This window comes from Artemia sp. Qi Xiang Cuo, chromosome 5 (assembly GCF_049724085.1).
Source record: "Artemia sp. Qi Xiang Cuo chromosome 5, ASM4972408v1, whole genome shotgun sequence".
NCBI lineage: Eukaryota > Metazoa > Arthropoda > Branchiopoda > Anostraca > Artemiidae > Artemia > Artemia sp. Qi Xiang Cuo.
Genome location: NC_142798.1, coordinates 28,473,770 through 28,496,122, shown reverse-complemented (window position 1 = coordinate 28,496,122; position 22,353 = coordinate 28,473,770). Strand labels below are relative to the sequence as shown.

The 22,353-nt window shown below is 35.0% G+C and overlaps 1 protein-coding gene across 1 annotated transcript in view; it reads right to left on the bottom strand.

The window, feature by feature from the left end:
- LOC148952004 (uncharacterized) overlaps positions 1–22,353 on the bottom strand; it is a 77,079-nt gene that overhangs the window by 15,484 nt on the left and 39,242 nt on the right. The window contains exons 3-6 of the mRNA XM_089089475.1: positions 20,639–20,839; positions 17,261–17,338; positions 15,371–16,030; positions 6,047–6,159 (exon numbers count right to left, since the gene is read on the bottom strand). Coding sequence (XP_088945601.1) covers positions 6,047–6,159; positions 15,371–16,030; positions 17,261–17,338; positions 20,639–20,839 — 1,052 coding nt within the window. The remainder of the gene's footprint in view (positions 1–6,046; positions 6,160–15,370; positions 16,031–17,260; positions 17,339–20,638; positions 20,840–22,353) is intronic.

The following is a 22,353-nucleotide window of genomic DNA, read 5'->3' as shown; positions in this document are numbered from 1 at the left end:
CCATCGGGAGCGGATTTTTCGGAGGTGTTTCGTCTGGATGGCATCTACCTTCAGCGTCTGTGTCTGAGTCAGCGACCAAGTCTCGGCAGAATAGAGCATAACGCTGGCAACCGCAGCAGAATATATTCGTGCTTTTGTGAGACGGCTGATCTGGGGTTTATGGAAGACTTTTTTTAGATGGCAACCGAAGACAAAGTTTGCTTTTGCCGCTCTTGCTGATATTTCAGCATCTAGGCTTCCGTCTAAGCAGACAATTGAACCAAGGTAGGTAAACTGCTTGACTACCTCTACAGTCTGGCCACAAATTTCCACAGATGACAGGGGGTTGGACGGTGTTTTCTCAACGGGCATTATCTTGGTCTTCGACCAATTTATTGTCAGACCGAGTTTCTCAGCGGCAGAGGCCAGTGTTTCCAGTGTAATTTTGAGGTCACTAATGTTTTCGCATATTAGCGCCACGTCATCGGCAAAGTCGTCGTCTGAAAGAACTCTTCCAGCAAAGCCTATGCCAAACGGCTGCACCTGTTGTGTTTTATTCAGGATGTGGTCTTAGAATGTGGTTTTATTCAGGATGTGGTCAGTTTACTTAGAAAGATGTAAAATACGCCTTTTATTTTTTGACAAGACACCTTATAAACGAAACTCAGGTGGCAGATTAGATAATTGAACTTTAGTGTTACGCCTATAAGTACTGGAGTCCTTTCACTTATCTAGTAAAGCTACACTTGCAGCTCTTAATTCCTTTTATTTGGTTTCACGAAAAATGTTGGTTTCATTTAAGAGACCAAACAAAACCAAACAATTTTTTCTTTTTGAGATTAAAGGGTGCTCAACGTTTCAATGTTTGAAAAAAGGCGAGAAAATTGCGTATTACTGATCTGTACGTATTTATTTCTTTGCTACAAACAGTTTCAAATGTATACATAATTGACGAGGTTCCTACTTGAGTTCAGCTTCTGGCATCAATTCAAACAAGTGACAAAGACAAAAAAAATTCTCTGCGTAAGCATCCAATACAGTGCTTAACATAGTCTCTGTAGTGTCAAAATATGATCAATCAAAATGTAAAATGACTAGTCGCATAAGAATAGCTTGCATACACTTTCAAGGCACGCCTGAATTCTGAGTGACCTCTCACCTTAGACATGCTTGAATAATTGGCAAGTACATAAAAATACTTTTTTTCTATCTTCTAATCTACTTTATTTGTCAATGAAAGAAAATTCTGACAAGTTTTTCTTCTTAAAATCAGTACCGCAAACCAAATGTATTGGCATTAACCTTTCCAAATTCAATTTATAAACTGTGTAAATTTTGGTCGTTCGTAAGATATCGGCCATCACGAAAGAAACACTCCTTATAGATTCATTGCCAAATATTTCGTACCGAGATCGAAACATCATCACAAGGTAAAAGCCAGCTGATGCTGTGGGTTAATACCCTTTAAAAGCATGCCAATTTTGCGTAGAAATGTATGATTGCTTTCCAAAATTAATTTCTTATAGTCAACATTATGAAACCATAAAAAATTATTGTATAGTCAAACTCAAGGCTAATCAGTTTCCTGTTCATGTTTCTTTATTAGTTTTACAGATTGTACGTTTTTTCCTAAAATATGTATCCAAATCATAAATAGTGTTGCTGACCAACAATATTACTTTCGTTCTTAATTTGTTTGTTTTATCATGATTTTTTAGTCAGAAGTGAGTAGTACGGTAAAGGTAATGAATGTGAAGTTGGACATTTGATCTGCCTTTGGGATCGCGAAAATAAGAAGAGAAGTTCGTCTGGAGTCTGTCAAATTTCTATTAATTTTTCAAGGAAAAATATGAGCCTTTTTTTGTACCTACTAAATAGCACAAATGAGAATACCAACTCCAAAAGTCAACTTCGTAAGGATAATTAAACCTTAGATTCGTGCAGAGCATAATAAATCTCTATGACTCCACCAATGGAAGTCCTGTATCTCTTCTAGTTCTCTAGCAAATAATGCCTCATGTGGCTTGGTGCTGCAGTGAGTCGTTAGTAGTAGTAGCATTACCCTCGTGGAAATAGAATTAATCAAAATATTCATGGTGAAAATCGGAGTGTAAAAATCGACCCTTATCAAAAGCAAACAAAACTCTGAAAAGAATGGAAGTTTGACAACAATATACACCTCAAAAGATTCTACAGAATACGGAAAATTACCCATAAGCATAAGGAAATTTACTTAGTGTCATAATAAGAGGGAATCATTTTTATGTGACCCCCCTCCCCCCACCCCGGCCTAGATTTTGAAAAGTTACTTTTTGGGGGTGTTTTCATTGAAAAATGCCTTTTGTATTTTCATTGAAAAAATAAGAAAAAATGACAAATTTACCCACCTAGATTTTGAGAAATACATTTTGTACCCCCCCCCCTCCTGCTTTTTGTGGATTGACGCCAGTAAAAAGGTACGACTTAGATAGCATTAAATACATAAATCACCAAGTAACTTTTTTGAGGACATTACGTTTATTTATTTACTATGTAAAGCTTATTAAGTAATACAAGAACTTAAGGATAAAAAATGAAAATTGTCAATAAAGAACCTGAAAGTAATCACTGCCTGTACTTGTTGCATTATAAAATGTTTTTAGGAAAGCACTGACCCAACTTCAACTTCAAAGAGAAGATGGGGGTGTGAATACAAGCCTCGTAATATTTAGGACAAACCCAAATATCGTATTAAAAACGAAAAATAACCCAACTGATTTCTATGAGAAAGCAATGAGAGTGGGGGAGAGGAAATCAACCTCAAACATATATGATTACTTATCTAACTTATCAGGAGAAGTTGCCCCTGTGCCCCATAGCAAATTACGCCCCCTTAGGAGAGACGCAAGAACTTAAAACAAAGATAAGTTAGCATATATGTGTGACGTTGATATCCTTTCCCCCACTTTTTATTCAAGTGTGATTAGAAGATGAAAATCAATGACATGAATAATGCTACGATATGAGCTGTGTGCATTATTCGTTGTGTTTGCATACTAAGACTGCTTTTGGGATTTTGACAAGATCCTCTAATTAGAGTTCTGGTAGGTGAGGGCTATAAACAAAATTTCATTTCAGGCAAGTGAACAGACTCTTGGAGGCAAAACCGTATCCAGAGGGGTGCTAGGGGCTTGACCCCCCCCCCTTGAAAAAAAAAACGTTTGTCCAACCCGTAAAAACGTAACAAAGATGAATATAAAAAATTGGTACTCCTATGTTAAACGCACTCTTTAATATAGTGCTAGTTTGGTTAATGCTAATGAAATAAAATAAAATAGGATGAATAAATAATACTTTAGAAACAAATTTGGGCTGTATATTTGCACATTAGGGGGGGGGGGTTAGATTAGTCTAACCTAATCTAACCTAGGTACCTCCCCCCCCCCTAAACCCCAAAAAACAACAGTTTAAATATCGTATACGCAATGAAAACCACGCTATACATTGTATTACCCAATAGCGGTGTCTTGAATTAACCAGTCAAAAACAGGTTTCCATTGCTTTACACTCTCATAAAAGAGTGCGTTTAACATAGGAGTACCAAAAAATTGAGTTTTTGTACCCCCCCCCCCCCCGAAAAAAAAATCCTGGATACGTTCTTGCTTGGAGGATATACCTTTTAGTTATCGTGGTCATCAATAGTTGTTTAAAGACACTAAGTTCGCACATCTCAAGGAAGAAGTAAACATTGAGCAACAAACTTTTTAAGGACGATGACCCAGTAAATCTGTATAAAACTGAAGTATCTCATAACGAAGTTACTAGGAAATCATTGAATAGAAAACCCAAATTGAAAGTGAATCAAATACCCATTAATCAATGTTCTAATGAACCTGGGCCTCTTCAAAAATAGATAGTATTGTAATTTTCTGATTATAAAACTTGCTCATGAATAGCCCGCTTCACATAAAGGAACCTTTTCGCTGGTACCTGTGAATAGCCAATTTAGAAGAAGCTTAAATGATTAGTCTAAATTGCATGAAAGAAAAAAATCAAAGACTATATTTTAAGAAATATGACTGCATAATTGCTTCGCTATTAAATTCGTTACTTCCACTGAAGTAATAGTTCGTATTCTTTGTATAAGGGTAAATTTGTTCTGTTCTTTTGCGGAAGGGCAGGTGCGTCTGGACATTTAGCCTTTCCCCCTTTGCAAGACCCAAAATATACCAACAAGGAAAATATTGTTAATACTTTGAAAGACATTTTCCCTGGCAAAATACTTTTTGAAATATTCCTCCTTCTCCTTGGAGTTAATTGTTGAATCCCCCCCCCCCTGGAAGACCTTTTGCAGTTACCAATGAAGGAGTATATTCTTTTCTTTGTATGATGATAAGTAGGCGGGATGTAATAGAAAAACATCTTTATTGATTAAGTTTTTCTGGTTACTAAAAGCTAGAATAATGATCAGTGGCGGCAATTCATGAAAAAGTTGTGAGGGGCAAAATATATTCTTCAAAGTCTATTGAGAGGGGTGGGGGTAATTTTTTTTTTTTTTAGTTTTTTCAATTTAAATAATAAAAAGAGTATTTTCCAGTGACAATACTAAAAGAATATGTTTTGGGGGGAGGTAAAAAAATACTTGACTCAGTAACTATCAATATTTAACTATTAGCTAAGGTCAGTTCAATAGATAGTTGCAAACTGTATCCACAATTAATTGAAGACAGTTTGCAATTGTATTCCACAGTGGCGTAGATTTGTCACAATCCTGGGAGGGGAGAGGGGGGGGGGGGCAAAATTGAAGCCAATTTTCCCAAGTTGTGTGAAAGGGACACGTGAATAATGAAAAATGAGCTATATTATATAGCTCATTTTTATATAGCTACATGGGCGTATTATATAGCTACATGGGCGTAGGCAGCATATTGTCTAGGGGGGGGGGCAGTCGATAGTGTGATAGAGTTTTATCAACTGCTTTTCCCAAACCATCTGCTTTTTCAGCCATATCTAATGTAAATTTGAAGGTCTAGGGGGGGGGCAGCTTCCCCCCCTCCCAACGCCCATGGCTATATAGTACCATAAAAGCAAATTGAGATGGAGATGCTTTGAAAATGTTAATATGCAAGGATAACAAAACCGTGAACATCTTAACTTCATAAAGATCATATGAATCTGCCTTCGGTCGCTCAGAGGAGCACACAGGTTTCACAATGGGCTTGGGCTAATGAGATTGACAACAAGATACTGTTTGTCGTAATCTTCACCTAGATTGACCGATCCATCAAGAACCTTGGAGCTGTTTACTATGCGAGCTGTTTTTCATTCTGGACATCAAGGGGTGTTTTTACCTCTGTTACATGCCGCCATATTACAACATAGTAGTGCTTTAGTGAGTGATTATTTCTGAATAATTTTTTTCTGAATCAAATTTATTCGATTTTCCAAATTAGTTACTATACTAGGAATCATTAAAGAGAGAGAAATATATATTCTTTTCTTTTCTTGTTTACTCCAACGTTTCAAAATGATCTATAAAATGGTACAATTCTTCAAAATGTGCAACTGTTTCCAAAGGCAAAACCTTAAAGTAAGGCCAAAGGTCAGTTAAAAATTGAGTGATTTTTCTATTTTTTACATTGTCATAAAAGGCAAAAAACGTGCCTGAATTACACAAGAGAGCCAAACCCTTTCGGTTCTTGATTATTCATTAGTGATGCGAAGATAGATAGGGTCAGTGCCATGGATAGCCTGCCACTGATCCTCGGTAAGGATTAGCCTTTAGAGCCATATTTCTTTTGGAAAAACTTGAATGCTGCGAGCAAAGAATAAAAAGTTATTTGAATTGTGGAAAAGCATATAGAACTTTTAGAAATGGAGATTCAGTTCAAGTGTGTGTGCGATGGTTCGGTTTGTACTTTGAAAATTCCAGTCTCCAAAAAAAAAACACTGACATAAACTTGAAAAATAGATGTCCCAAACGTGGTTTATAATAGATGTCAAATATAGGCTACAGAAGACAAAGATAAAAAAAAAGAATGAGCTCATGTACGAAGTCTGGTTGCAGCAAGTATAAAAAAAAACTTACCTCATTTTCTATTTCATTTGATAGTGCTTGATATTGAGGGCTAGAAGCATTTTCTAATTCTGGCGTAAACTCTAGATTTTCTATTTTAAACTCAGCGTCAAGCACGTTTTCAACTGCAAAATTGAGAAGTATGAGGAAAAAAAGACATGAATTTGAAATTGTCAATGAAAAGACAGTTTTCAATCTTTTAGAAAGCTGTAAAATTTGCCGGTACTGTATCATTCATAGGAAGTTTAATCACAATATTCTGTAGCTTTCAGTTGACTGTTGAACCTTTGCACAAATATCTACGTATTCTATTTTTAAATAAAAATGAAATTTTATGCCATATAAATAAATGTGTAAAAAGTACTGAAAGAAAAAAAAACTGTGGGCAACTTCAGACGAAATATTAAAGGCACGTAACGCAAATCTTAGAAAGAAGTCATTAAAGTGACCTTAAATAGCTTATAAAATTAACTTTTGCCGAATTATCTAAAATCTAATTTATTTTTTACACTGAATGAATTTTAACAAAGAAAACACATGGCAAACACATTTCATTTCAAGAAAAGTAACCTGATCCCTTTTTAAAAATTTAAGCTAAGGCTAGATGCATTAACATTTGTTTCAAATATATCTTTTCAGTTTAGAGTTCAAAGCTTCAAATGGGAGGCCTTGCGTTATGCTATATATATATATATATATATATATATATATATATATATATATATATATATATATATATATATATATATATATATATATATATATATATATATATATATATATATATATATATATATATATATATATATATATATATATATATATATATATATATATATATATATATATATATATATATATATATATATATATATATATATATATATATATATATATATATATATATATATATATATATATATGTAATGTGTTGGAGAATTCAGTATCAAGGGAATTTTTTAATTTTCAGTTAGTTAAGTCTCATTAATTTAGGTTCCAAGAGTCTTTAGGATATAATTAGCGCTAAGGAAGAGTATTAAAGAAAATATCATTATCGATGAAAAGTGTTGAATTCATAATATGCAATACTTCCTCCTGCAGTAAAGCCAGAAACTGGCCAGTAACCACCCACATCGGATGTCGTCAAATGCAGATACCTCTAATGATTCGATAGAACAACGAGGTCTTGCCAACAAGAAATCGAAGCAGTGCCTAAAGTGTCTCAACCTACCGTCGTGGAGGAAGTGAGCCGGCAGTCAAAGTAAGGTCTGGTTATCTACCATCAAGTTCCATATAGAGCCAAAGGCAGGTTCAGGTTCAAGAGTGCTTTTCGATCGTCACGCCTTAGCCGTGGACACACCCTCCAGAAGGCAAACACATCACCGGATCCCGAACGCCACGATGTGCCAAGGATTTGCAATATGGAACAAATAAGTATGCGAATTTCCATACAACTTAAAACGTAAAGTTTTAAACATGTCCAAATGAAATGCATTCGAAACACATTCAAGACCTTCCAAGTTATCAACAATCTATATTGAGTTTAGAGTTGAATAAGTTTTAGAATTTAGAGTTTTATCTTCATTACCATGACCAATCCCCGGACAAAATAAGGACGAAATATCAGTCTTAACTTCTCAGAAACATTCTTTCAATCCAAATGATCGACAGCGAGACTTTAAACTGCCTGGTAATTGAATGAATCCGACAAAAAGGTAATTCAAAGCGTGATTCAGATTAAGCTCTAAAACGTTAATTAAATAAACTTCCTTGTACCATTAATACAAGGCTAACTTATGGAGCATCAGTGAAATCTGATTTATATATCTTACTTTATGTCCGAATTTTTTGGCATTGTAAACAGTGTTTCGCTTTTTTGATTGCCATATCCATCAACCCCTCACTTTCTACGCTACAGAAGCTATTATTTCTCATTGCTTCAAGATTGAATCCTCTCACTTAAGAGTGATACAATAAAAGTTTAAAATTAAACGTTTCAAGGAACTCCCATGCTCAAGTTATAAAATAAAAGTGTTTTAACATTAAATATTTTAACCAGCTCCTTTCAGAATGAGAGCATATTTTTTGTCCTTCCCATCTCAGCAATTAAGGTACTGTGGGCGTGGACGTACTTGAATATGCCGGGTAAGCATATCAAACGATCAAAGTTATATTTTAGCGTATAGGATTTAATATTTGATTATTTTTTTCTTTTTACATAGACAATTTTTAAAAAAACTTGGCATTTCGTTCTTTAAGAACAGATTGTTCCCAGGTGTTAGAAGAAAAAGAAAATAATTATAATTATATTATTGAATATATTATAAATATATTATTACATTTTTAATTCTGGCTTTAAATTTGAGAATTCAATTTGAATTAAGTTTTAAATTCCCTATTTTGTCAATTCTCAGGCAGTTTAAGAAGCCAGAATTGAAAATTCAAAACACTTAGCAGGTAGAAATAAACTCTAGCACTTTACTCTAAAGTTTTGACGAGCTTGTAGTTATCATGTATAAAAATAAGCTTGTTTGCACGGTGTGGAGCCAACGTAGAACGCAAAGCAGTGACAATTAGTCATGCACCACTGAAAACCCTTTCTGCTGCAGCACTTGTTGCCGCCAACGATATAACTTTCTTACCAAAGCTACAATCCATGACAACTGAACAGAATATATTTTTCAGAAGGAAATGGTTTGATTCATTCCATCACCTAAGACAACATCTTTTGATCTTCTGACATTGGCTGCCAATCCCAGATATAAATTTACTTTACACAAAGTCACGTGACTATTTTCGTCCTATTCTACATTATCACTCTGACACATTATCTGATCAAGTAGCCTCCTTTTTTTTATGTATGATCATGAAGAGATTTAGAGTTTCTGCTCTTCTGTGAGAATCCACTAGCCATATTCACACAACTGATTGGGGTAGTTGATCCACTGAAAGCACCAGAGATTACAGCCTCCTTTTCAAGCTTTTCGAGGGCCATCACCTCTTTCTACAAAAGAATTTCTACTGCACTAAAATGCTAACCACAAGTTGAACTGGAGGAGCCTGGAGTGTTGATTGGACAAATTCCGTTCACATGAGATGTGATAAAGTACCTTATATATCAGTCTCTAGCACTAGAGTCTTAGAAGGTTCAGATGGTCCTCAATTTCATTTATCTTGAATGTTTCGAAATCCAAAAGTGCAGTTGACACCATGAGATGGGAAGCGAGAGTCAAAATTGTTTCTCATCTTTTCTTTCAGAAGCAAAATAAAGCTACTATCATTAGGTTACTCCCCAAGGTGACCTTTTAGGAGGTCCAACAGAGCAGAGCAACATTTAGGGTGGGAAAGAATTCTCCTTCAATGGCCTCGACAGTAGTAGAATAAATTTTGCAGTAGAAAGCAAAGGTCACGAATCAGTTCATATTCCTCATCCTCTATAGCAAGGTCAGGTTTCCCAATTCTAGACAAAACACTTGCCAGAGGGTCTTTGTATTGAATAATACTTTGGATCATACTATATGTTGCATTCCATCTTGTGGGCAAATTCCGTTTTAAGGACCTGTATTGTTTATATTTTGGTAACATAGGAGGCAGATGATCAGCAACCTGAAAAATGGGCAACTGAGCAACAGCATCAAGAACCTAATCTATATCACAAATTTTTTTAAGGAATTCATTTTTATTCTAAATTTGAATTTTTTTTGAGAAGGTTGTTAGGAAAACAAAGAATTTTTTCATATAAGTTTATTTCTTCCACTTTGTACATGCTTCCATGTACATATGTAAAAAAAAGCATGCAAATACGTAAAAACCTTGTTCTAAGGCTTTTGTAGAATAGCTCCCTTTTTTGGATATTGTAAAGCATTTATAAATAATTTATTCAATGAATATCTTGCCTAGTCGAAGCTCGTTTTAATTAGAAAATATTACATTATAGAAAAGAAGATAGAAACGAGTGATTGATAATCTAAAGTCCATAGTTGACGAGTAGATACAAAAATATTTTGAGAGGATTCAAAATTTTTGGATGTACCATTAAATATTAGATTTTGCATTATATTTGCTTCTCAATAGTCTCAGAAAATAATTCGGCACTTCAAATTTCCGGTGGCGCGCCGCCACCGACCGTATCAGCTGTGGCGTCGTCGCGGTGAAGCCCTTTCATTGAAACATTTTCGGCGGCAAGCCGCCGCTTTTCGGCGCAGCTTCGGGGACTAATTCCACACGAATGTTTATGTATTTCCTCAATTTCACACGAAATAAAACGGATTGCTTCGAAATCTCTCTGAAAATTAGCGTGCCTATCTTCAGTTGAATGTAAAGCAAAACTAAAAAATGATATAAACTATACATAATCCAATTATTTTTATTCAGATATATTTGTGATTAACTTTATGACTTTGCTGAGTAACGTTAGATGACACTACTTGTGTTTTAAATCTCTAAGAAGAACTCTAGTTTCTTCTCAAGTCAGTTCCCCCGTAATCTAAAGCTATGTTTGAGAAAATTCGTAATATAAGACAATTTCAACAAATTCAGCCTAGATATTAAGCTGAATAAAGGACTAGTGGCATGTTGGGAACTGATAGTCAGAAAATAAGTTGTCAGTAAAAACACTCAGTGGATCGTGGGCTCAAAATGTGTCTTAATTATTGTGAATTTCAAACCAGAAACGATCTATGCTTTTGCGTTTTATTTTAGGAGTAAACTCAATATGTAGAAGATGGGAATTCAAATCATGACTTATATGAGCGAAACTCTCGAAATAGTGTCTAATTTGGTAAAATGAATTAACGGATTACACATCAAATCTGCCCTGGAAACGCTAGCATCTGCTGCAGGAAAACTTGTTTTCAATGTAAACTGGACCAAGACCAAAATATTACCAGTGGACAAGACACCATACAGCCCCCTGATAACTATTGAAGTATGTGGCCAAGATGTTGAGATAGTCAAGCAGTTCAATTGCCTTGGTTCAATTGTTTGCTCAAACGGAAATCTAGATGCAGAGGTATCAGCGAGGGTGGCAAAGGCGAACGCCGTTTTCAGCCACCTACTGAGAAAAATATTCCACAAGCCACAGTTCAGCCGTCTCACGAAAGTTTGTATCTTCTCTTCCTCGGTAGCTAGTGTCGTGTTGTACTCGTCAGAGACATGGCCTTTGACTCAGTCGTAGATGATGAAGGTTGATGCTGTCCAGACAAAACACTTCTGCGCAATCGAACACGTTAGGTGGCTAGACAGGGTACGGAACATGGATATCCTCCGGTCCTTTAAATTAACACCCCTGTCCAAACAGCTTAAATACTGATCGCTGCGTTAGTACGGTCATTTACTTCGCCTACCCACTGAAACACCTGCCCGACTTATATTTGACTTCGATCCAACTGCAAACGACTGGAAACGCCCCAGAGGCAGACCATATTTGAGATGAGCAGATATCATCCGCGATCGACTCACAGCGTGTTGCATTGACCCCAACAAAGCTCCTACCCTCGCCCAAAACAAGCCACTCTGGAGACAACTAACGGCACTAACGTCTGGTTCCCTCAACACCGGCGACGCTGCCGAGCAAGAGCTTAAAGTCAAGTAAGTCAAGATTTTATTAGTGCCTTCACCTTTTCATTTACAGCGTTTTCTTTGATTATCCTTCAATAAATTTTACTTACCTAAAACGTTGAATCATTATAATCAGGCTAAACCTAGTTTTGGAGAAGAAGTTTATTTTAAATTTTCTTTACCGGCTATGATTTTACGTCGATGGATTCAGCTTAGGGAAAATTGCCTTCCATTCCAGAGCAGGCAAAAGGTGTTCGACAAAAAGATAATTGATCCTGAAGGCATGGGCACCCATGAGGAGAGGGGGGGGCAAGCCGCCCTAGCTGAATGACGGCGTCATATATTTGTATTAAATTAAAAACCTTTTTCCACCGAATAAGTTTTCAATGAAAAGTAAAGAGCTCTATTAAGCCATAAATGGACAGAAATAAAGTCAAGTAATCTTCCAAGCGTAAAACTACCACAAATCACTATCAAGAATTAAATGAAACTCAAAATGAACAGAAATTATAATAAATAGCCTAGTGAAACTCTCAAAACGAACAAAAATTAAAATTACTAGGGCTGACATCTTCCATACCTTTTCAAGGCCAGAACCAAAGGCAGATCCAGGACTTTTTTGGGGGGGGGGGGGCAAAATAGGTCGATCCGATAAACTTGCATTAGAAGCAAGTTCAATTAACACAAACTTGCGTTAATTAAGTAAACTACACTACTTTAAACTATGTCAGGGGGCGCGCGTCTCCCCCCCCCCGGATCCGCCACTGACCAGAACATAACTTAGGCTTTACAAAAAAAAAATACCGTGGATTGTTAGTTTAATATGCCTATACTGATATTTATTCCTTAAAATAAAAAAATGAGGAAAGTTTTTTACTTATTTAAGTAAAAAAAGTGAAAACATTTAAACATATTTTGTTTCAGTAAAGCGCAAATTATATTCTGGTCTTGAGAAGGCATGGGGGCTATCAGCCCTAGTAATGTTAGTTTTGGCTCATTTCGAGTTTGACACGGCTATTTATTCTAATTTCTATTCATTTGAGTTTCATTTATTTATTGATAGTGATTTGTGGTAGTTTTACACTTGGATAATTACTTGACTTCATTTTTGCCCATTTTTGGCTTAATAGAGCTCTTTAATTTTCTTTGAAAAACTTGTTTTGTAGAAAAAGTTTTTTTAGATGAATTTCTGTTCGTTTTTTATTGAAAAAGTCATTTTAAGGGAAAAAAAATTATATCTTTTCGGTTTTTTTATAAGAATCTGTAGTTTGCCATAATTGTAGGGGTTTGACATGCCCAATATCCCCAAAGAAATAGTTGCTGGACCATTCTACTATGCTGAACAAAATAGTTGTCTCAAAATTTTGGCTAGATGTGTTTGGGAAATAAATCGGCTTGAGAAACGGCTGATTGCCCTCCAATCGCTTTTTAACCTTAGAAAGGACACCAGAACTTTTAATTTTGAATCGAATTAGCTTTTTTAAATGTTTCAATGATATTTCTAGCTATTATAGAGTGGTGCTGCCTACGTTATTGCTTATATGCCTTTTTGAAAACCTGCATGTATACATTTTTTTCATTTAATTGGAACGTCCCCTAAACACTTCCTACAAGTTTCATTTTAATACTCTTGGTGTCATTAGTTACAGTATCTGTAGTTGTAGTACTAAAAGTATACATATAGTGCCTACTGGCTAGTTCAAACTCCCCCGCAACTTGCTCTTAAAGGTCTTACTCAATGAAATAAGTTGTTTTTGAGATATTGCTCTGTCATATTTTTGAAAGTCCACGTACTCATAATTGATTTTGACGTAGTTCAACGCCCGCTTAAATATTTCTTATATTTATTTACTGAAGACGTTGTTATATTCTCTTTGGACTATTCGCTACAAAATGGCTATCTCACAATTTCGATCGAATTTGTTTGGGGAAAATAGTATATCAGGGGGGGGGGGCTATTTTCCCTCCATCTATCTTGACTCTTAAAATGGAGCTAAAACTATGCATTTCAAATCAAATGAGCCTCCTGTAAAGTTTACAAAACCACCTCTTCCTAAAAACCTTACATCCCCCCTGGGCATAACTTAAAACCCATACCCCCACACTCTGGGGGGTTGTGTCAACCCCAAGGACCATGTTCTTAGATCTTTGGACTATTTTTCAACAAATGACAATCTTAAAATTTCTATCGGATGCATTTGAGGAAAATATGACGTGGTGTATAGCTGCCCTCCGATAAATTTGACTCTTAAAAATGGGTCTTCAACTTCCGATTTCCAATCCAATGAGCCCCCTCCGAAGTGTATACGACCGCCGTTTCCATAAAAACCTTAAATGCCCTCGGGGCATACCTTACAACCCTTGCCCTGAGGACTGTGAGGGGGTTCTCATCCTCAAAGACATAATTTCTGGACTTACTAGGTCAAACAAAATAACTATCTCAAAATTTTGAATGGAAGTGTTTGGGGAAATGATGGGCGTGTGAGGGGGGATGGTTGCCCTCCAATCACTTTTGTCTATTAAAGAGGGCACTAGCCCTCTCAATTACCAACCGACTGAGCCCTTTTCGAAGTTTCTACGACAACAAATGGCCATCTTAAAATTTCTATCGGATGTGTTTTGGGAAAATGCAACGTGTGTGTTTGTGTGTGCGTATGGGGGGGGGGGTATTTTCCTTCTGATCACTATGACTCTTAAAAAAAAAACACTATAACTAACACCATAACTTAAAAAGCACTATAACTGGTTGTCCTCCAGGAGCTCTTTTTGAAGTTCCTATGACATTTCTTTCTATAAGAAGTGCCCTGGTCTAAAAAACAAAACAATACATTGGGCTCACATCGCTCTTTACTTAGGCAGCGCGAATGCGCTGCCTATGATATTTTGTCTTGAGATTACAATTATACAGTACTGGAAGTGCCGATTCGACCCGATACGCCCCCCCCCCTAAAATTCAGCCTATGGGCGCCCATGCCTGAAGGGCGGTATATGTGCCCTCTTTGTAAAGATGAGGACGAGACTTGGACCATTTTCTCGGGAAGTGCCCGGTGCTCTCTGATTGAAGGGAAAAATACTTACATGGGATTGTTTTGCTGCTTCCTGCTATGTTATGAAGCAGTAACACGGTAACCATATTTGGTATTGGTACTAACATAGATGAAGACTTAGAAAGACGAAACAGTTTATACATTCCATTAGTAATTATTTTATAGAATTACAATTATTTTCTTATTAAATTACCGTTATGTATTTTTTCGCTATGTATTATGTTTCTGTGTACTATGTAATTTGTTCTGTTGGTGATTTCTTTATTTTTCATAAATTTTTGCGTGTATATGGCTCATGGACTTTTGAAATACACGATCTATCCATCTATCTGAAAGAAATTGTATTATAAGCTGAATCATTTGGATCTCTGGAAAGTAAAAAGTTACAAATCGCAAAGTTTTCCTGATTTTACTATGTCAAAAAGTAAATAAACTATTTCATCTCAAGTTTACTCCATCCAACCAAAAAAGGACACCTTCTTCAAGCTGTAAACATAACTACAAAACATAACTGAAATAAAAATAACTAGTAAACGCTTTTATGCTTTTGCGTATAATTCAAAACACAGAATAGCATTTTTCTATGTTTTATGTGGTATTACTTTTAATTAGCATATTATTTACTATTGACTAGCAAATAAAACTTTTGAAACATTCCTAGCGCAAGGTATTTATTAAATTTATGCATGATGAATCATACCATGATTCATACAATGAATCATGTACTCACCATGAGGTCCAGTTGTTTCAAGGATTTGGCCAAAGCTGGCTTTATTGCTCAATCCAAAATCTGTGAGAGGAGTCTCTTCTTTGAAATCAGTTGCTTTTTCGACAGTTTCATCTAACTTGGCTTCAACACTTGTGTCTAGTGGTTTTTCTGATTCGGAATTGGCTCCAAAGCTTTCTTTGTCAGTTTTCTCCGCTATAACGTCCTCAATACGATTTACTGGTGCTACGACCTTATCGTCACTACTATTAGGAGCATCCGCTGTCCCTCTGCTCAGACTTGAACTTTCTGTTGTTGTAGTTACAAGTACAGGGACCTCGTCTAAGTTCTCAACGTTTTTTTCTGTATTATTAGTCGATAATGTATTATTAGTCGATGATGAATCCAATTCTGATAATTTCGGAATTTTAGATTCTTCATCGAATTTTTTTTCTGCCAACTGATTGTCCTCTTCTGATTTAAGAATATTTAACTCTTCTTCAAGCTTTCCGTCTAAATCCAAAGTTTCGTCGTTTATTTTATCCATTGTTTCATGCAATTCATCAATGTCTTTAGTTGACTGTTTGTCATCTGAAGGTACTTTCTCATCCAGAACATCTTCATTCTTCAAGGAAGAATTGTCGGTCGTCTTTTCTTTTCCAGCAAATGGTGAGGTTTCAATCTCTAAAGCAAAAATTCGGTTGTTGATTTAAATTATAAAGAAGCATAAAATAATCCGAAAAATATACCAGATGAAATGAACATTTCTTGAATAAAATTTTAAGAAAACAAATTGTCATTGATACAGTAATAAATTAGAATCTAGCCACATATATCCATATGAATGGCGATACCGTACCTCTTTAACTAGGCTTATGTTTACTCTACGAGGACGGGTAATATCTTTTGGAATTTGGATGATCCTAAGATTAAAAAGAGCTTGATCTAATGAGCTTCGGCCCCGTAAATGAAGCTTGAATATTGTAGAAACATTGTCAAAATGCCAAAAATATGTACACTAATACAAACATAGTGCAATACAGACAGGGTAAGGGGGTCTTTTTCTTTTTATGGGGACTTATGCTAAAAATTATAAATTTAGTAATTAGGATAAGTAATTAGCCTTTTCTGGTAAGTAATCTTGGAATGCTGGAACCCACAATATCTGATCAAGATGTAGGGTTCCAGAGCTAATATTACTTTGTCACTGTTACATGACTCTTAAAAATTTTTGCTCGGCATAGCATTGGCAATGGAATTCCAATTCTTCCAAAAGTTCCTATTAAATTACTTACCTGTGCTAAAAAAAATAATACCAAGAGTAAAGTAAGATCTTGGAGTTAAAAGTATCGGACTTTATGTGAATTTTCTGTTTTAAATTTAATCTTGGTTTAATGCTATTAAATGTTTGTAAGACCATCAATACGCATATTTTCTCAGTTTGCCAAGGTTCAGTCAATACTGTCTAGATATTTTGTTTCTTATCGTGAGCTTTTTTTGAGAAACCATGCGAAAAAAGCCTCCTGACCTTCGCGACATTCGCAAATAAATTCGAAACACAAGGATAAAAAAAGGGTGACACGTGACCAAATCGATTTATGCATATTATAAATAGCGAAAGAAAAAATGATGCACTAATTCAGAATTTTGCAGAAAGAACTGATACTTCGGTCACCGATGGCTTTTTAGCAGTCTGGCTTTTTATCTGGGATAAGGATAAGATGAGATCTTTCAAAAGGCTTTCTAATAAGTAAAGCTATCCTATTTTCATACCATTGTTATACACACATATATACGAACTATTTTTGAAACTTGAATTTATTTTCCCCTTTATTTGCTGCGAGTTTTACACTAGTAGATTACAAGCTATACACAGATTACAAGCTCTAATACGGAATAGTGTTAAAATCTTACCTCTATTATCACTTTCATCATCATTTCTTGATTTTATTGCGTCATCATGCGTATCATGTATATCATGTCTCTCAGACTCTATAAAAGTTTAATTTCCGTAAGCTCAAGGGAAAAATTCATGATATTAAGTAAATTAACTTCTTTTTACATGGGATATTTAAAATATTCTCATAAAACATAAAACAGCAACTGGAAACAAAATATACATATGACTTAGCTGACATTTTAAATAAATTCCACGCTTATATTTTTCTAGGCCACTGCATGCGTTTCCACAAAATTTTATATATTTTTTTTCCTAAGATTTTTTTTATGACCTTTGTATGTGCAAGATTTTAGCTTTCGAGATCGAAGCTGGTCCCTCTTTACATCTTTACTTATGCACTATTAAACTAGTAAACACTAAAAACTAATTAATATGTGGGAGGGGGTGGTGCAAATTTCTTCTCTCAGTCTTTTATAATTGAGATATTCATTTGATATTTATTCCCAGCTCCTAATCTAAGTATATACACCAAAGCTTTTTGTCTTATTTTTAATTTCCAATCTATATATTAGCAGTAGGAAGAATTATCCAGGGGATGATTGTGATGGTTCTAAAACGGTAGTGTAGCCACAGAAAAAAAGGAATACAAACTTGATGGACTTAAAAAGCAGCCTACTAAGGGATACAAAGATGGCAATAAAGACTAATTGGAGGAGAAATGAGGTAGATGAGACGCGAGAAGAAAAATCAGGATTGATACTTCAATAAAACTAAAGAGAATCTGTGATAAAGACAAGACAAAACTGCGTGAAATAGAAACCAGAAAAAACAGATAATTTTGAGATGGGGAAACACATTTTTGGAGCAAAAATAGAGCTACCAATAAATTAAAATAGCGATATTCTTGAAGGCAAAGAGAAGTGGATCAGGCGCGTAACTTTCTAATGGGGAAGGGACACTTGGTCCCCAGATCTCATTTTGCCCCTCCTCCCCCTTCCCCATGTTTTCATTTGCCCCTTCGACCACTTCATTCCTAAATATTTTTTTATGAATATGCATTTATTTATCCTTCATTCATCAATAGATGCCAATTCTATCCTAGACGTTTGGTTACAATAAGCAGACGCCTTTTCTGTTGAAACCACTGTCGGTGCCAGAGCAAGAAATCTGAAGAATGTGAATTGTGACATTTTTAATACTTATAGGTCAGGTGTTCTATACTTCATGGTGGAGCAAGTAACTTTGGAACTGAAACAAAAGTTCGGAGAAAATTTCTTGTTAACTCAAGGCTTAGAAGTCTTTGACCCAAGCTCACCCAAGTTCCTGGATGCACGCCGAGAACAAGACTTTGTGCATGCATTTCCTGCACTATCAGTCAGTGAGTTGACCTTTGGGTCAGAATTTACCTTAAGAAAAATCTTATTTAAAGAGTACGAGGCCAGAATGCTCATCTAAGCTCTTGCTTACCTTTAAACGAATAAAGAAGCACCAGTTGCATACTGCTCATTTTGGTTTAAGCGTCCCCTTTCTAGAGGGTTTGCTAATTCACGCCGCCTTTGGATGGCTATTAAGATATGAAATTTCCACACCCCCCCCCCCCCCAGGATTTTTTGAATTTATTCGATGAGACAAAAGAATCAAAGGATTTTAGATAAAAATTCATAGAATCATGAAATGGGAAGAAAGAGAAACCTACAAAACAACTCTATTTTAAGCAATAGATCGCCAGCATAAATAACAGCGAAACAAAAGGAGAAAGATTTTAGTAACTAAAAAATACTCCGTTCTGAGACCATATTCTGATTCGTGATTTGCTAAAAAAGTTGCTAACACACAGGACTAAATCCAAAAGCACTATATGAAGTACTGTATTTTTCGTTCACAGAGAGTCTAGCTTGTCTCAGCTTACCTAATTTAATTTCACTGATATATGGTATCTCGTAGCAAAAAGAGTTTGAAAGTAATAAACAAATGTCTTTTACCGACAACAAAAGAAACCGTCAGTTTATAGCCAGCTAAACCCCTTTTGTGGATCAAAACAGACTTGCCAGTGACAATAAAAATTATTAAGTTTTCTGTTCTCTTTACTTTTTGGGGTAAATCAGCATATTTAGAGCAATAGGCTTACTAAAACTCATACCCATCTTGTAGTTTTACAATGTCATCCGTCATTGTTTGACTGTTTCTTACACTGCCATCTAATTTTTTTCGTCACCCTTGTTATTTCATTTTCTTTTTCCTTTTGTGTAAATATCAACTATCATCAAAAAATAATCGGAGCGCCTCAGCTATGTAAAGCAAGCATCGGCACTGTTTCTGTTTTTCAGAAAAACAGAAACAGAAAAAACAGATGAAAAAAAGACAGAACAGAACAGAAACAGAGACAGGTCCGGCAAAAAGGTGACCCATTCCTCCTTTCTGTTCTGTTTCTTTTTTTTTGGAGAAATAGAAACAGAAACAGGTTAGACAAAAAAAAAAGCAGAATTATAAACAGAAATAGCGCCGATGCTTAGCATCGGCACTGTTTCTGTTTTTCAGGAAAACAGAAACGGAAAATAGAACAGTAACAGGTCCGTCAAAAACAGATGACCTATTTCTGCTTTCTGTTCTGTTTTTTTGAAAAAAAGAAGCAGAAAATGGTTAGACAAAAAAAGAAACAGAAGTAAAAAAGAAACAGTGCCGATGTTTTGTTAAGCCCAGGGAACGATAGCAAGGACATATACAAATGGCTATTTGAAGTTCAGGCTTTTTATCCTAATGTTTCTACTAATATTTGCTGCACTTTACGCAGCTCAAATGCTTAGACTTTTTTAAAAAGCTTAAAAACAAAAAACAACATATTTTTTTTAATTGTTCTTAAATTCATAATAACAAAAGGTATCTATATTTGCTATCATCTGCTTCACATCACAAAGCTCAAATGTTTAGGCTTGTCTTTTAAAGGATCTAGAAACTGACATGAAGACGCCTAAGCAGGACATGGCAAATAATTACAGCTATCTCCTCATGATCATTAGAATACTTAAAACCAACATGAATGTTATTATACGATTACTTTACATTTTTTTTAAGCAGAGAAACCTCAAGGACTCTACAACCCTGGAAATGAACCTCTGAAGAGGAAAGATCCCCCCTTCCATCAAATGAATTATCTAATGTTAAGCCTACCTTTGCCTTGAAATATGTTTACTCAGCTATAATTTTTAGAAGAAGCACTAAAGCCAATTTCCTTATAAATTTCACTCTTAAACGAATTGATTTGTTCATTAATGTAACGAAATTAAACTTTATCTGATCCAGGGTAACAACAGCTTAGAGTCGATTCTTTGATTTATCTGCTATTTTGCTAGGGTATAGCTTTAAAGCACGTACCTAAAATGCTAAAATCTCACCTCTAATATCAGCATTATCATCATTATTTGAAAAAAATGTGTCATCGGGTATATCATGTATGCCCGGTCTTCCAATTTCTACGACAATATCATCATCCTCCAAAAAGTTAGTATCAAGAGACGGAAGTGGGGTGGTGCTACCAATAAGCTCGGATGGATTGAACGTCGGACTAGCAGCAGGAACTTGATCAAATACACCAGCTATGTAGAAAAATGTAATGAAATCCATTGTCAGTTGTAAGAATTACGGTGTTTGGTTTTCTTTATTCTTTTGATAAGTATTAAAAAAAGGAGTCTTATTAGAGAAGAAAACCTGTAATTTGCTATCAAATTCGGGGTTTCTACATAGACACGAATATGAAAAGCAATACAATAAAAATAAGGATAGTAGTAAAAATCTGTTACGTGTTAGACCGTTTTTTTTTTACCACAAATGACGCATAATAGTTGAGCAGAAAATAGGCTTTTATATTTTTTATGCTTCAATTTATTTCTTGGTGAATTTCCTTCTAACTGGTGGTCAAAAAGTTTTTTTTTATATCCTTTTTTGCTTTGCTGCCAAAAAATTGAAGTATGTCAACTGATTTAGATGTAATCTGCGATTTAATCTATGAAAATTGGGATCTCCAGTAAATATTAATCCATTTAGCTATGCCTTATCAGAATAAAAAAATAAAATATATTAATATTAAAAAAGCTTAACACTGTTGATACTGATTCAGTGATTCTATCTTTATTGCTATATTACAAGTCATACAGTAAGAGGCAAAATTTAACTTTTTTGAAATGATATATCTGATTGGATGTTCTTTCTATTAATTTTTGAAATGTTGGTGCTTTAAGGCTTTTAAGGTCACGATTTCGGAAGACCATATTCTTATAATTTATTTTTTAGTTAAACTTTTTCTTCTTTCTTTTCCCTTTTGCAATGCTCTTCAACAGATAAGCTTTGGCAGTTGTTTTCATTTGATGAAAACATTAGAACATTAGAACAACATTAGAAAAACAAAACAACAAACAAACAAAAAAAAAAAAAAAAAAAAAACATGTACATGAGAAGACTACAAGCATGACGAAATGGTATGAAAGACTGATAAGACAAGAATCGTCCGTGAATCTTCAACAAACAGGCTTAATTTTAATTTATTAATGCTTTATTTCAATTGGATTTCTAAGGTTATTTAGATCCAGCCTGATATTTTCTAAAATTAGGCAAATTCTTTTATTTTGAAACGTTTTTGACTGATAGTTATTTAGGGTTAGTAGGGATGGTAAGCTAATACAAGATAGTCAGGGCTAGGATAGCATGAAACAAAGGCTAGTATTGAAAAAATGTATGTAAATACATGTATTGCTTCGTTCTTTTTACCTTTGGCTCAATGCAAAGAATAAGTATAAAAGCGCTACCAACATTTTAATTTAGATTTCCATAGCCTAGCTTTATAAAGGGTTCATAGCTTTGCTGGTTAACACTAGATGACAATGGCTGCATTTTTTCTTCTGAGAAGAACATGAATATGGGCCTCCTACCAGTTTCCAGTACACTTTGGGTACGACTTTTAGATGCACTTAAAAGTATATGACCCTACTTGGCTCAACCGTATCCAAAATAGACAACCTTAATGACAAAATGAGTATACATATGAAAACACTATAGATATGACTAAGAGAGTCCTGCTAAAGACTTGCAATATTAAAAAGAAGATGCCTCAACA